The sequence below is a fragment of the Procambarus clarkii genome, chromosome 74 (assembly GCF_040958095.1).
Source record: "Procambarus clarkii isolate CNS0578487 chromosome 74, FALCON_Pclarkii_2.0, whole genome shotgun sequence".
NCBI classification, from domain to species: domain Eukaryota; kingdom Metazoa; phylum Arthropoda; class Malacostraca; order Decapoda; family Cambaridae; genus Procambarus; species Procambarus clarkii.
The window spans coordinates 15,918,429-15,935,591 of NC_091223.1; the positions used below are offsets into that span (position 1 = coordinate 15,918,429).

The 17,163-nt window shown below is 47.4% G+C and overlaps 1 protein-coding gene across 1 annotated transcript in view; it reads right to left on the minus strand.

Annotated features, from left to right (window-relative positions):
• The window catches only part of LOC123748623 (transcription cofactor vestigial-like protein 2), a 54,032-nt gene that overhangs the window by 1,883 nt on the left and 34,986 nt on the right, over positions 1–17,163 (minus strand). The window contains exons 4-5 of the mRNA XM_069313011.1: positions 7,674–7,923; positions 4,577–4,734 (exon numbers count right to left, since the gene is read on the minus strand). Coding sequence (XP_069169112.1) covers positions 4,577–4,734; positions 7,674–7,923 — 408 coding nt within the window. The remainder of the gene's footprint in view (positions 1–4,576; positions 4,735–7,673; positions 7,924–17,163) is intronic.

Below are 17,163 nucleotides of genomic sequence, written 5' to 3' on the forward strand. Positions count from 1 at the left end.
ATATATATATATATATATTATATATATATATATATATATATATATATATATATTATATATATATATATATATATATATATATATATATATATATATATATATATATATATATATATATATATATATATATTATATATATATATATATATATATATATATATATATATAGCTTTTTAAAGGAGTTGGGGTCTAAGCTAATCAAAACAACTAGAGACCCCAGAGCTGCCAGTTTTCTTTTTCAGCGCCTTAGTGTGGCAATCCAGAGAGGAAATGCTCACTGCATCCATGGTTCCTGCCCGCCATCTGAGGAGCTGGAGGAGTTATTCAACTTGTGACAAGCAGCCTTGTACCCTGTATGTAATCAATATTGTAACTTTTTTTGTGTAATGACATTTTCAAATAAAGTTAGATAAATATACACACTTAACAAAAGAATAGGGGTGGTAGGAGAAGAAAATATCAAAGTGTTCAGTGAGGATCCACAAGGTCTTCTCTGAGTACTCTTTATTTTCTTCTCCGAGGCTATGGGTCCCTACATTTGCACCAGAGGTGGTACCCCTTCTATATATATATATATATATATATATATATATATATATATATATATATATATATAAGCTAGGTTAGGTTAGGTTAGGTAGGTTAGGTAGACGAAAAAACATTAATTCATGAAAACTTGGCTTATTAGGCAAATCGGGCCTTGAATAGTAGGCTGAGAAGTGCGTTCTGGCTATTAGGTACGACATATATATATATATATATATATATATATATATATTATATATATATATATATATATATATATATATATATATATATATATATATATATATATGATTCCATAATTGATAATGCTGATTGATTAGGTGACGGTCAATCAGATTTACATATAATTGATTGACAGGCTACCAGCGGCGGCATAGATATATGGTCATCAGCGCTGACAGCTGACAGTTGACAGCTGATAGTTGACAGCTGACGGCTGAGCTGACGCCGAAAGAGGATGTGGGAGACGCTATTGATGCTCCTACGTCTTTGTTCAATCTGTCCTCGCATCTAATTCGTCGCATTTATTACGGAATCATTATGAATGTGCTTATAGACGCCAGCAAGGCCCTGGAGTGTGCATACTGGCCCACTCGCAGCCCTGGAGTGTGCATACTGGCTCACTTGGAGCCCTGGAGTGTGCATACTGGCTCACTTGGAGCCCTGGAGTGTGCATACTGGCCCACTCGCAGCCCTGGAGTGTGCATACTGGCCCAATTGGAGCCCTGGAGTGTGCTTACTGGCTCACTTGGAGCCCTGGAGTGTGCATACTGGCTCACTCGCAGCCCTGGAGTGTGCATACTGGCTCACTCGGAGCCCTGGAGTGTGCATACTGGCCCACTCGCAGCCCTGGAGTGTGCATACTGGCCCACTCGCGGCCCTGGAGTGTGCATACTGGCCCACTCGCGGCCCTGGAGTGTGCATACTGGCCCACTCGCAGCCCTGGAGTGTGCATACTGCCGTCCACGGAGCCCTGGAGTGTGCATACTGGCCCACTCGCAGCCCTGGAGTGTGCATACTGCCGTCCACGGAGCCCTGGAGTGTGCATACTGCCGTCCACGGAGCCCTGGAGTGTGCATACTGCCGTCCACGGAGCCCTGGAGTGTGCATACTGCCGTCCACGGAGCCCTGGAGTGTGCATACTGCCGTCCACGGAGCCCTGGAGTGTGCATACTGCCGTCCACGGAGCCCCGGCGGACTACAACGCTCTCAGACAGCCGTGGGAAGAGCCCATCGACGCGAGCGGGCTTTCCCAGCACGCCATTAGATGGCTAGAGGATAGTGAGTGTGGATGGGGAGATAACCCCAACAGACTTTGATGTCCTTACACGAGGGTTCTCGGTCGGGATCTGTTAGGGTGTGAGCCCTAATGGGAGTCCACTGGTACATGGCGCTCTGCCTGGCCCGCCCGCCCGCCGTCGCTTTGATCGGGGTTCGATACCCGCCGCTCTGCGAGTTTGTTGCCAGGCTTATGATCGATGTTCACGTTAAGACATAGCCTAAAACGCTGGTGTAAACGATACGTTTGATTTCTTTGCTTGCTTGATTAGCATTTATTGATTTTTTTTATTAGGATAATGTGTTATGAATTTATTAGTCTCTATAATATTATTATTTATCACCTATTTTCTTTAGAAATGGACATATTAACACACATTCATTTTGATATTAATATTTAGGGGCCTTGTGGCTGAGTGGGCAGCGCTTGGGGGTCGTAGTCCTAATTGCCCGGGTTGGATTCCCAGCGGAGGCGGAAACATATGAGCAGAGTTTCTATCAACTTGATGCCCCTGTTCACCTAGCAGTAAATAGGCACCGGGGAATTAAGACGGGCTACGGGCTGCTATGTATATGCGTGCTAGAAAGTCCAAGAGCTAATAGCTCTATTCTGCAGACACAAACAGTAAAAACAAACAAACACACAACCAATATAAACAGGCCATAATTACATAACTACTACCCACCTCGGCCCATCTTAACCAATGTTCCCAATAGATATTGTTAAAATATCTATCTATCTATCTAAAAAATTGCTGCCCGAAACGCTGCGCGTACTAGTGGCTTTACAAGATTGTAATTACTATCCTATGTATCCTCACAATCCCAATGTACCTTCTTGTATATATATATATATATATATATATATATATATATATATATATATATATATATATATATATATATATATATATATAAATAAAATAAAATAAAATGAATAACAAAGTAGATAGAAATACTAATATACAAACAAAACAGCATTTGTATTCAAAAAAACGTTAATAATAAAAATATTAATGCTAATAATGATACTACAAATACTTCTCAATGAACCAACATACACCAATAATAATAATAATAATAATAATAATAATAATAATAATAATAATAACAACAAAACGCTTAGAAAATGGTTCGTATCTGTAGAGAAAAAGGGCGGGAAAAGTGGAGTACATCGCCCATAATACTTTCATCAATATTGTCTGCGTGGGCGTAATAGGCACGACACCTCTCCCAATTGTATGTTTATTGCATTCCACGATGTTAATCTTACGAGCCTCTCACTCAAAATGAGATTATGTACAGCGGAATCGGCCTCCCTTTCCCGCTCTTTTTGGCTCCGTCGTCCTGATCCGTATGTTTGTTTACTGTGTTCGTATCTTTGGAATATGTCTTTTCCTCTCATTATTATGTCTCAGGGAAGCTTTTAATGATCTTTAAAATTGGCATTTTTGGGGGTTTATGTATTTAATTTATTAGGTGGTATAAATTGCTTCGTTTGAGGGGTTTATGTATTTTGGAAACCGTACGAAACGGAACGGAAGTCGAGAAGAGGTGATGTGGTTCCGGACCATTATTGACGTCACTTCCCCCGTCCGTGCCGCCAATATTGTCCCCGGACCCTCCACGTGTCCCGATCTGTTCTCGTGGCTTCGGCTCATGGTTAACATCTTTCCTGTTGGAACCTTTTTCTTAACTGATGATTCTTGACCTGGTTCAGCCGTTGAACCTTGACCTGTCAAAGCTATTGACCCCTGACCTAAATCAGCTGTTGGCCCCTGTACTTCTAACTGCCGTTGACCTTGAACTGACAATAGGTATTAACTTATGAGCCGTCTAAGATCCTGAACTGCGTTGTTAACTCGCTCCAAAGACGATACCTGTGATTAGATAACAATTATCGTATCTTTAATGACCACTGAAGTCACTAATTATCCAACCCGTCCTCCCATTAGCACGTCACATTTTGACGTATACCTAAAACAAAAAATTATCGTACTAGATCTCTCTCGATAGCTAATAATAGATTTTTATTAATCTCAAATATTTTTCTTCTGTTAAATTGTAGTTGTCTGATTCATTTAGTAAGTGATCTAGAGTGAGAATTTAGTATGTATGGAGGAGGTCACACTAGTCGAGGCCGGAGTCGGGAGGCGGGTTGGGACGCGGCCTCTTGATCGAGACAATTAAATGCAATAACGCGAGCCAACAACCATTTAATCATGTTGCTCCTCCTCCTCCTCCCCCCCCCCCCTCCCCCCCCCCTCTCTCTCTCTCTCTCTCTCTCTCTCTCTCTCTCTCTCTCTCTCTCTCTCTCTCTCTCTCTCTCTCTCTCTCTCTCTCTCTTTTCCCCTCTCTCTCTCTCTCTCTCTCTCTCTCTCTCTCTCTCTCTCTCTCTCTCTCTCTCTCTCTCTCTCTCTCTCTCTCTCTCTCTCTCTCTCTCTCTCTCTCTCTCTCTCTTTTCCCCTCTCTCTCTCTCTCTCTCTCTCTCTCTCTCTCTCTCTCTCTCTCTCTCTCTCTCTCTCTCTCTCTCTCTCTCTCTCACTAGCATTCAGAGATGAATGCCCCGTTTAAACATAACATCATATCAGCGCATACCCCACTATCACACACCTGTCTAACAAATATATACCCCACCACTTACCAACCAATCAAATCACCTCTCTTACCACCACACCCCCCCAAATCCACCAATCACAACATACAACACCCCCCCCCCCACCTCCCTCACTCGACCCCGGCGATGACTGACCTGACATGGAGGAGAAATGGTGGGTATAAGCTGCGGTCGGGTCAAAGGTCATTTCGTCGTGAAGACGTGGGGCACCAGTCCAGGGGTCAGCCTTCCCCACTACACACTGGGGCAGGCGAGGGCGACCCATCAGAAGGGAGGAGTAGTTGTGTGGGTACCTGTTGAAGACACTATATTCAATTCAATAGTATAAATTGGATAAGTTTAGATTTAGGACAGACTTGGGTAAATACTGGTTCAGTAACAGAGTTGTTGATTTGTGGAACCACTTACCGCGTAACGTGGTGGAGGTGGGGTCCCTCGATTGTTTCAAGCGCGGGTTGGACAAGTATATGAGTGGGATTGGGTGGTTATAGATAGGAGCTGCCTCGTATGGGCCAATAGGCCTTCTGCAGTTGCCTTTGTTCTTATGTTCTCTCTTTAATTATATATATAATTATGGATGCGGGAAAACCACAAAGAAATGGGAGAGAGATGAACGTTTCGGCCTGTTAAAGCCGTTGTCAACACCAGACTAATTAATTATGGATATATATATATATATATATAATGTATTTTCGCTCAAACGGCCCCTTACCACTTATCCGGTCATGCGGTATATCTTCTGCCGTTCCTGCGGGCGGTAGTAAAAGTAATTTTTATTTTATGTCGTGTGGTTTCGGTCCCATGTTGATTGGCTGTAAATCATTGGCTGTATGTTGCATTGAGCGCGTTATGGCTTCCGATCTGTTTTCTTGATAGGGAAGGACACTTGTCGTGTTTTTCTGATCGGTCGTGTAATGTTATCTTGAGGTTATCTTGAGATGATTTCGGGGCTTTTTTTAGTGTCCCCGCGGCCCGGTCCTAGACCAGGCCTCCACCCCCAGGAAGCAGCCCGTGACAGCTGACTTACACCCAGGTACCTATTTTACTGTTAGGTAACAGGGGCATAGGGTGAAACAAACTCTGACCTATTGTTTCTCGCCGGCGCCTGGGATCGAACCCAGGACCACAGGATCACAAGTCCAGCGTGCTGTCCGCTCGGCCGACCGTCTCCGTCGCCGGATGTTCAGGATGCTTCAGTAACAGCCGGCAGCTGTTGGGTTGGTTGCTTGAAAGACGGTTCTTCGTTTCTTGTAGAGGTTGGCGGGTGATCTCTGATAGGCTAAGAAATTGGGTATCATTCCTTTAGTCTGTTATCTTTTCTTTGGCTTCTTGTCCTCATGTTCTAGCTCCTTGTTCTCATATCCCAACTCCTTGTCTTCATATTCCAGTTCCTTGTCTTCATATCCCAGCTCCTTGTCCTCATATCCTAGCTCCTTGTCCTCATATCCCAGCTCCTTGTCCTCATATTCCAGCTCCTTGTCCTCATATCCCAGCTCCTTGTCCTCATACCCCAGCTCCTTGTCCTCATACCCCAGCTCCTTATCCTCATACCCCAGTTCCTTGTTCTCACATCCCAGCTCCTTGTCCTCATACCCCAGCTCCTTGTCCTCATATCCCAGCTCCTTATCCTCATACCCCAGTTCCTTGTTCTCACATCCCAGCTCCTTGTCCTCATACCCCAGCTCCTTGTCCTCATATCCCAGCTACTTGTCCTCATACCTCAGCTCCTTGTCCTCGTATCCCAGCTCCTTGTCCTCATATCCTAGCTCCTTGTCCTCATATCCCAGCTCCTTGTCCTCATATCGCAGCTCCTTGTCCTCATACCCCAGCTCCTTGTCCTCATACCCCAGTTCCTTGTTCTCACATCCCAGCTCCTTGTCCTCATACCCCAGCTCCTTGTCCTCATATCCCAGCTACTTGTCCTCATACCCCAGCTCCTTGTCCTCGTATCCCAGCTCCTTGTCCTCATATCCTAGCTCCTTGTCCTCATATCCCAGCTCCTTGTCCTCATATCCCAGCTCCTTGTCCTCATATCGCAGCTCCTTGTCCTCATACCCCAGCTCCTTGTCCTCATACCCCAGCTCCTTGTCTTCATATCCCAGTTCCTTGTTCTCATATCCCAGCTCCTTGTCCTCATACCCCAGCTCCTTATCCTCATATCCCCTCTTGCGCTAAATAATCAAACCGCCTTACCTGTCTAAGGATAACCACCTTACTTTCTTCCTGATAATCACTTGACCGCTCTGATCACTAACTACCTAACTACTAGACCATTCCTAACTAACCACCTCACCATTATATTTGATAATCCCATTTATCTTATATATCTCTTGAGTCGCCACAGAGACCAGCTTCCTGTCTCACAGAGACAGCCATCAGAACGATTGGCTGCTCAGACCACAGGATTTGATTGAGTGATTGGGTGATTGAGTGATTGGGTGATTGCTCGTGTAGTTGGCGACAAACAATGACATTATAGGGGGGGGGGGAGGGTAGAAATAGCCTAAGCTACTCTATCCCTTTGAGATGTATTTCTTGCTTATCTCAATAAACATACTTGAACTTGAACTTGAACGACATTATTTGGCTCGTCTGATCTCAGCATCACTTCTGCTATTGGGTCATCTCAAGGTGATGCTGTTATCTCTCTCTCTCTGTCACGCTGATAAGCCTGATGTTAATAATTATTATTATTATTATTATTAATAAGTAGACAAGAGATAAAGATCTACCTGGAGAAGTAGACAGGTGATAAAAATCTACCTTGAGGAAGTAACAAGCTTGGAAGATCTACCTCTTGAGGAAACAATCTCTGAAGATCTACCTCTTGAGGAAACGAGCTCTGAAGATCTACCTCTTGAGGAAACAATCTCAGAAGATCTACCTCTCGAGGAAACAATCTCAGAAGATCTACCTCTCGAGGAAACAATCTCAGAAGATCTACCTCTCGAGGAAACAATCTCAGAAGATCTACCTCTTGAAGAAACAATCTCAGAAGATCTACCTCTCGAGGAAACAATCTCAGAAGATCTACCTCTTGAAGAAACAATCTCAGAAGATCTACCTCTTGAGGAAACGAGCTCAGAAGATCTACCTCTTGAGGAAACGAGCTCAGAAGATCTACCTCTTGAGGAAACGAGCTCAGAAGATCTACCTCTTGATGAATCAACCAGACCTTGGAAACCCACATCACTCCAAGCTTCAAACCTTCGAAGGAAAAGCAAACACTAACCTTGAAGACGATGGCATGTAGGTAAAGTCGGCAACGGAGCGGTGGTGAGGATACTGGCCGGCAGTGGTGAAGTTGTAGGTCCAAGGGTCACTCTGATGCAGGCCGTGCAGGCCGGAGTAGTCCGGGTACAGGGACTCGTGGCCTGTAAGTCCCATAGAACTGCCCGCCGTCGCGTAACCGGACATTCCCGCGTGGTAGTGGCTGTTCCAGAATGATGCTGGTAGGTTCCGTTGGGACATTGGGCACGGGTCTGTGGGACGTAGGCAGGTCAGGGCAGGTCACCGAAGAAGGTTATAGAAGGACAGTACAGGCCCAAGTCAGGGCAGGATATAGAAGGACAGTACAGGCCCAAGTCAGGGCAGGTCATAGAAGGACAGTACAGGTCCAAGTCAGGGCAGGATATAGAAGGACAGTACAGGCCCAAGTCAGGGCAGGTTATAGAAGGACAGTACAGGCCCAAGTCAGGGCAGGTTATAGAAGGACAGTACAGGTCCAAGTCAGGGCAGGTTATAGAAGGACTAGAGTGCAGGCCCAAGTCAGGGCAGGTTATAGAAGGACAGTACAGGCCCAAGTCAAGGCAGGTTATAGAAGGACAGTACAGGCCCAAGTCAGGGCAGGTTATAGAAGGACAGTACAGGTCCAAGTCAGGGCAGGTTATAGAAGGACAGTACAGGCCCAAGTCAAGGCAGGTTATAGAAGGACAGTACAGGCCCAAGCCAGGGCAGGTTATAGAAGGACAGTACAGGTCCAAGTCAGGGCAGGTTATAGAAGGACAGTACAGGTCCAAGTCAGGGCAGGTTATAGAAGGACAGTACAGGTCCAAGTCAGGGCAGGTTATAGAAGAACAGTACAGGCCCAAGTCAAGGCAGGTTATAGAAGGACAGTACAGGCCCAAGTCAAGGCAGGTTATAGAAGGACAGTACAGGCCCAAGTCAGGGCAGGATATAGAAGGACAGAGTACAGGTCCAAGTCAGGGCAGGTTATAGAAGGACAGTACAGGCCCAAGTCAGGGCAGGTTATAGAAGGACAGTACAGGCCCAAGTCAAGGCAGGTTATAGAAGGACAGTACAGGCCCAAGTCAAGGCAGGTTATAGAAGGACAGAGTACAGGCCAAGTCAGGGCAGGTTATAGAAGGACAGTACAGGCCAAGTCAGGGCAGGTTATAGAAGGACAGTACAGGCCAAGTCAGGGCAGGTTATAGAAGGACAGAGTACAGGCCCAAGTCAGGGCAGGTTATAGAAGGACAGTACAGGCCCAAGTCAGGGCAGGTTATAGAAGGACAGAGTACAGGTCCAAGTCAGGGCAGGTTATAGAAGGACAGTACAGGCCCAAGTCAAGGCAGGTTATAGAAGGACAGTACAGGCCCAAGTCAAGGCAGGTTATAGAAGGACAGTACAGGCCCAAGTCAGGGCAGGTTATAGAAGGACAGTACAGGCCCAAGTCAAGGCAGGTTATAGAAGGACAGTACAGGCCAAGTCAGGGCAGGTTATAGAAGAACAGTACAGGCCAAGTCAGGGCAGGTTATAGAAGGACAGTACAGGCCAAGTCAGGGCAGGTTATAGAAGGACAGAGTACAGGCCCAAGTCAGGGCAGGATATAGAAGAACAGAGTACAAGCCCAAGTCAAGGCAGGTTATAGAAGGACAGTACAGGCCCAAGTCAGGGCAGGATATAGAAGAACAGAGTACAAGCCCAAGTCAAGGCAGGTTATAGAAGGACAGTACAGGCCCAAGTCAAGGCAGGTTATAGAAGGACAGTACAGGTCCAAGTCAGGGCAGGTTATAGAAGGACAGTACAGGCCAAGTCAGGGCAGGTTATAGAAGGACAGTACAGGCCAAGTCAGGGCAGGTTATAGAAGAACATGTATGTTTGGATACACATACATTATTATTGTGTGTGTGTGTGTGTAGATTACACCTCCCTGGATTATAAATTAAACTCAGTTATAGCACATTAAGGGTGATCAGATAAGGGTGATCAGATACGCCGAGAGGTAGGTAGATAGTGTGATATAGTGTGATATAGAAAATAGATCGCTAGTCATTAATTTAGTTTAGATAACCGGATTTTGTAAGGTGGGATCCAATATCTAAGAGCTCCATTTTCTACACATAAATGGAAACAATTGAAAACAAACACACACACACACACACACACACACACACACAGAAAGCTAGAAAGGCGGGATCCAAGAGTCAATGCTCGATCCTGCAAGCACATATAGGTGAGTACATATAGGTGAGTACACACACACACACACACACACACACACACACACACACACACACACACACACACACACACACACACACACACACACACACACACACACACAAACATATATCAGGGGGGGCCTGATAGCTGAGTGGACAGCGCTCTGTACTCGTAATCCTAGGATCTAGCGTTCGATTCCCGGTGATGGCAGAAACAAAAGTGGCAGAGTTTCTTTCACCCTGATGCGCATGTTCTCCTAGCAGTAAATAGTTACCGGGGAGTTAGACAGCTGTTACGGGCTGCTTCCTGGGTGTGTGTGTGGGGGGGGGGAATTAGTTAGTAGTAGTTAGTAATAGTTGATTAATTGACAGTCGAGAGACGGGCCGAAAGAACAGAGCTCAACCCCCGCAAGCACAACTAGATGAATACAACTAGGTGAATACACATTAATTCTCAGAGGAATTGACAGGGTAGATAAAGATAAACTGTTTAACACTGGTGGGACACGAACAAGGGGACACAGGTGGAAACTGAGCGCCCACATGAGCCACAGAGACGTTAGAAAGAACATTTTCAGTGTCAGAGTAGTTAACGGATGGAATTCATTAGGTAGTGATGTGGTGGAGGCTGACTCCATACACAGTTTCAAGTGTAGATATGATAGAGCCCAATAGGCTCAGGAACCTGTACACCAGTTGATTGACAGTTGAGAGGTGGGACCAAGAGCCAAGCCAGAGCACTACCCCTTCAAGCACAACTAGGTGAGAACAACTAGGTGAATACACACACACACACACACACACACTGCGGGGCCTCGTAGCCTGGTGGATAGCGCGCAGGACTCGTAATTCTGTGGCGCGGGTTCGATTCCCGCACGAGGCAGAAACAAATGGGCAAAGTTTCTTTCACCCTAAGTGCCCCTGTTACCTAGCAGTAAATAGGTACCTGGGAGTTAGTCAGCTGTCACGGGCTGCTTCCTGGGGTGTGTGTGTGTGGTGTGGGGAAAAAAAAAAAGTAGTTAGTAAACAGTTGATTGACAGTTGAGAGGCGGGCCGAAAGAGCAAAGCTCAACCCCCGCAAAAACACAACTAGTAAACACAACTAGTAAACACACACACACACACACACACACACACACACACACACACACACACACACACACACACACACACACACACACACACACACACACACACAGTTGAGAGGCGGGACCAAAGAGCCAAAGCTCAACCCCCGCAAGCACAATTAGGTGAGTATACACACACACACACACACACACACACACACACACACACACACACACACACACACACACACACACACACACACACACACCGACTTACGCGCCTCTCTCCCACACATACCAGGATCCCGTCTTGGTCGGCGTCTCCAGCATACTGATAGGCCGTCTCCACCAGGGCTACCAACACCCCCCCCCCTTTGAACACTTGAACACTCCTTCCTCACCCCCCTCCCTCCCCTTCACCCTCCCCCTCCCCGTCCCCTGGTCCAGGGGAGCCAAGGGGGGGGGGGGGTATATACTGCCTCTTAGAGAGATTAGGTAAATGGACCTCACGAGACAAATGTCTTCAGAACATCTGGGATTGAATTTTTTATTTGGTGGTGAGATTTGATGTTGGTGGAGCTGTGTGTTTGTGTGTGTGTGTGTGTGTGTGTGTGTTGTGTGTGTGTGTGTGTGTGTGTGTGTGTGTGTGTGTGTGTGTGTGTGTGTGTGTGTGTGTGTACTCACCTAGTTGTGCTTGCGGGGGTTGAGCTTCTGGCTCTTTGGTCCCGCCTCTCAACTGTTAATAAACTTTTTTTTTTTGTTACACAACCCCCAGGAAGCAGCCCGTAGCAGCTGTCTATCTCCCAGGTACCTATTTACTGCTAGGTGAACAGCGGGCATCATGGTAAAAAGAAACTCTGCCCAATTGTTTCCGCCTACGCCAGGGATCGAACTCGGGGTCTACTTAGGACTACGAATCCCGAACGCTGTCCACTCAGCCATCGAGGCCCGAGGAACGATGTGTGTGTGTGTATGTGTGTGTGTATGTGTGTGTGTGTGTGTGTGTGTGTGTATGTGTGTATGTGTGTGTGTATGTGTGTGTGTATGTGTGTGTATGTGTGTGTGTATGTGTGTGTGTATGTGTGTGTATGTGTGTGTGTGTGTGTGTGTGTGTGTGTGTGTGTGTGTGTGTGTGTGTGTGTGTGTGTGTGTGTGTGTGTGTGTGTGTGTTTGACCCTGTATGTGTGTACTCACCTAGTTGTACTCACCTAGTTGTGCTTGCGGGGGTTGAGCTCTGGCTCTTTGGTCCCGCCTCTCAACCGTCAATCAACAGGTGTACAGGTTCCTGAGCCTATTGGGCTCTATCATATCTACACTTGAAACTGTGTATGGAGTCAGCCTCCACCACATTGCTTCCTAATGCATTCCATTTGTCAACCACTCTGACACTAAAAAAGTTCTTTCTAATAGCTCTGTGGCTCATTTGGGCACTCAGTTTCCACCTGTGTCCCCTAGTGCGTGTGCCTCTTGTGTTAAATAGCCTGTCTTTATCAACCCTGTCGATTCCCTTGAGAATCTTGAATGTGGTGATCATGTCCCCCCTAACTCTTCTGTCTTCCAACGAAGTGAGGTTCAATTTCCGAAGTCTCTCCTCGTAGCTCATACCTCTCAGCTCGGGTACTAGTCTGGTGGCAAATCTTTGAACCTTTTCTAGTTTAGTCTTATGCTTGACTGGATATGGACTCCATGCTGGAGCCGCATACTCCAGGATTGGTCTGACATATGTGGTATATAATGTTCTGAAAGTGTGTGTGTGTGTGTGTGTGTGTGTGTGTGTGTGTGTGTGTGTGTGTGTGTGTGTGTGTGTGTGTGTGTGTGTGTGTGTGTGTGTACTCACCTAGTTGTGTTTGCGGGGGTTGAGCTCTGGCTCTTTGGTGTGTGTGTGTGTGTGTGTGTGTGTGTGTGTGTGTGTGTGTGTGTTTGACCCTGTATGTGTGTATGTGTATATGTTTGACCCTAATTTAAGAAACGTAACCCCCAAAAATATATATATTTTGTCGAAACCCTTTTGTAATGTATACTATATATCCATATTATAAAATAGATTAATAATTTAGTGGGATTTAAAAGTTTATCTCCCACCCCCCTTTACTTCCTTCTCCCGTTTTCTGTGAGATGGCCTGGCTAATGCCTCGGAGAGGTTGGCACGCCTGTCCCAGAGATGGCGAAAATGCAAAGCACCTTCACTGACCAGTTTCTGGTAGGTGTGACAAGCGGCGCATCGAACCCCGGCCCTCGCATGCAGATCTGATCCTTAATTACGAATTCCATACGCACCACATCCCTTGTCGCAGTGGGCTGGGGCCGGCGCCTCTATGACAGGGCCAAGGGGGTGATATGTGTGTGTGTCTGGGGAGGGGGGAGGTCCCCCTGAATCCAATCATTGCAGAGACAAAGGACGCCGAAGCTTTTGATATCCCCCGACTGCTATCGTCGGCTATCGGCAGCCGTCGGCAGCCATTACCAGCCATTGACCTCTATCTACAGCCATTGAAAGCCGTCGACAGCCATTGAGAGCCATTGACCTCCATCTACAGCCATTGAAAGCCGTCGACAGCCATTGAGAGCCATTGACCTCCATCTACAGCCATTGAAAGCCGTCGACAGCCATTGAGAGCCATTGACCTCCAGCTACAGCCATTGAAAGCCGTCGACAGCTATTAAAAAGCCGTCGACAGCCATTGAAAGCCGTCGACAGCCATTGAAAGCCGTCGACAGCCATTGAAAGCCGTCGACAGCCATTGAAAGCCGTCGACAGCCACTGAAAGCCATTACCAGCCAACGACCTCCATCGACAGGAGGAAGGCAAACCATCTTTGCATTGATTCGGCTTCAGACTTTCCCGCGCTTTCAACGGTCGACATAATTGAACGATAGTGGACAGTCGGGTTACTTAATGAACTACATAACCTGTCTTTTTCCATCCGGCTGAGCTTGGGGCCGGATGGGAAAGACTGTTTACATCGTTCAGGGTTCATATCTGTTGTATGAGAGCGGTCAGTGTATTATACTGTATTTATACTGTATGAGTTATACAACGCTTGAGCGGCCGCTTCTCTGAAGGGGGATTTCAAGGGCATGTTCTGTCTGCTACAAGGGCATGCAGAGATCTGCGGCACTCAGGGGTGTCTGTGTGGCACTCAGGGCTGTGTGTGTGGCACTCAGGGCTGTCTGTGTGGCACTCAAGGCTGTCTGTGTGGCACTCAGGGCTGTCTGTGTGGACACTCAGGGCCGTCTGTGTGGCACTCAGGGCTGTCTGTGTGGCACTCAGGGCTGTCTGTGAGGCACTCAGGGCTGTCTGTGTGGCACTCAGGGCCGTCTGTGTGGCACTCAGGGCTGTCTGTGAGGCACTCAGGGGTGTCTGTGTGGCAATCAGGGCTGTCTGTGTGGCACTCAGGGCTGTCTGTGAGGCATTCAGGACCGTCTGTGTGGCACTCAGGGCTGTCTGTGTGGCACTCAGGGCCGTCTGTGAGGCACTCAGGGCCGTCTCTGAGGCACTCAGGGCTGTCTGTGAGGCACTCAGGGCTGTCTGTGTGGCACTCAGAGCCGTCTGTGAGGCACTCAGGGCCGTCTGTGTGGCACTCAGGGCTGTCTGTGAGGCACTCAGGGCTGTCTGTGTGGCACTCAGGGCTGTCTGTGAGGCACATAGGGCTGTCTGTGTGGCACTCAGGGCTGTCTGTGAGGCACACAGGGCTGTCTGTGAGGCACTCAGGGCCATCTGTGTGGCACTCAGGGCCGTCTGGGAGGCACTCAGGGCCATCTGTGTGGCACTCAGGGCCATCTGTGTGGCACTCAGGGCCATCTGTGTGGCACTCAGGGCCATCTGTGTGGCACTCAGGGCCGTCTGTAAGGCACTCAGGTTCATTGAGAATTCGAAAATATACAAACCGACAACCATCCAAATCAGACCATCCAGATTCAAGCAGACAATAGACATTCTAAGAGTCTATCAGATCAACTAGACTCGAATAGACTATCCACAACCGAACGGCTCAATCACATTCTACCGCACTATCCATATACGAGAAGTTTATATCCAGATTACAACTGAACATTCCAGATTCACACTAGCTAGGCAGCCTCAAGTCTGACCCCAGCCAGACCTCAGCCAGACCCCAGCTAGATCCCAGCTAGACCCCAGCCAGACCCTAGCCAGACCGTACAGTTTCTGCACGAGAAATATGTGTTAAGACAATTGGTTAGGTTAGGTGTACAGTGTGTGTGTGTGTGTGTGTGTGTGTGTGTGTGTGTGTGTGTGTGTGTGTGTGTGTGTGTGTGTGTGTGTGTGTGTGTGTGTATGTGTGTGTGTGTGTGTGTGTGTGTGTGTGTGTGTGTGTGTGTGTGTGTGTGCGTGTGTGTGTGTCAGCCTGGGCTCGTCAACATAGCGGCGTGACCAATTAAGGGTCTTTAAAGCTCCTCCATCCTGTAATTTAGCGCCGTGGGCGGAAACATCTCAGGTGAGGATCAACAGGTAAATATTATAAGAGGTTAATATTTGCGTGCGTGCGTGTGCGTGTGTGTGCGTGTACACTAAATTAGTACACAATGGACCCGGCGGTTCCCGAGGTCCAATCGATAACATAGCTTCTTCGGTGTCATAGTCGACACCAAACAAACACATATATGTATATATATATATATATATATATATATATATATATATATATATATATATATATATATATATATATATATATATATATATATATATGTATCTTCTGTTTGATTATTAACTTCTATTTCTTTATTGACGTCTTAATACTTTTTTATTTTCGACTTTAAATGTCTTTATTGCCCTTTTTATAGTTGGGTCGTGTCATCAAGAGTGTCAAGGGGTCGTGTCATCAAGAGTGTCAAGGGGTCGTGTCATCAAGAGTGTCAAGGGGTCGTGTCACCAAGAGTGTCAAGGGGTCGTGTCATCAAGAGTGTCAAGGGGTCGTGTCATCAAGAGTGTCAAGGGGGTCGTGTCATCAAGAGTGTCAAGGGGGTCGTGTCATCATGAGTGTCAAGGGGGTCGTGTCACCAAGAGTGTCAAAGGGTCGTGTCACCAAGAGTGTCAAGGGGTCGTGTCATTGAGTGTCATCAAGAGTGTCAAGGGGTCGTGTCATCAAGAGTGTCAAAGGGTCGTGTAATTGAGTGTCAAGGGGGTCGTGTCATCAAGAGTGTCAAGGGGGTCGTGTCACCAAGAGTGTCAAAGGGTCGTGTCACCAAGAGTGTCAAGGGGTCGTGTCATCATGAGTGTCAAGGGGGTCGTGTCACCAAGAGTGTCAAAGGGTCGTGTCACCAAGAGTGTCAAGGGGTCGTGTCATTGAGTGTCATCAAGAGTGTCAAGGGGTCGTGTCATCAAGAGTGTCAAAGGGTCGTGTAATTGAGTGTCAAGGGGGTCGTGTCATCAAGAGTGTCAAGGGGGTCGTGTCACCAAGAGTGTCAAAGGGTCGTGTCACCAAGAGTGTCAAGGGGTCGTGTCATCAAAAGTGTCAAGGGGTCGTGTCATTGAGTGTCATAAAGAGTGTCAAGGGGTCGTGTCACCAAGAGTGTCAAGGGGTCGTGTCATCAAGAGTGTCAAGGGGTCGTGTCATCAAGAGTGTCAAGGGGTCGTGTCACCAAGAGTGTCAAGGGGTCGTGTCACCCAGAGTGTCAAGGGGTCGTGTCACCCAGAGTGTCAAGGGGTCGTGTCACCAGGAGTGTCAAGGGGTCGTGTCACCAAGAGTGTCAAGGGGTCGTGTCACCAAGAGTGTCAAGGGATCGTGTCACCAAGAGTGTCAAGGGGTCGTGTCACCGAGTGTCAAGGGGTCGTGTCACCAAGAGTGTCAAAGGGTCGTGTCACCAGGAGTGTCAAGGGGTCGTGTCACCAAGAGTGTCAAGGGGTCGTGTCACCCAGAGTGTCAAGGGGTCGTGTCACCAGGAGTGTCAAGGGGTCGTGTCACCAAGAGTGTCAAGGGGTCGTGTCACCAGGAGTGTCAAGGGGTCGTGTCACCAAGAGTGTCAAGGGGTCGTGTCACCAAGAGTGTCAAGGGGTCGTGTCACCAGGAGTGTCAAGGGGTCGTGTCACCAAGAGTGTCAAAGGGTCGTGTCACCAGGAGTGTCAAGGGGTCGTGTCACCAGGAGTGTCAAGGGGTCGTGTCACCAATAGTGTCAAAGGGTCGTGTCACCAGGAGTGTCAAGGGGTCGTGTCACCAAGAGTGTCAAAGGGTCATGTCATCAAGTGTCA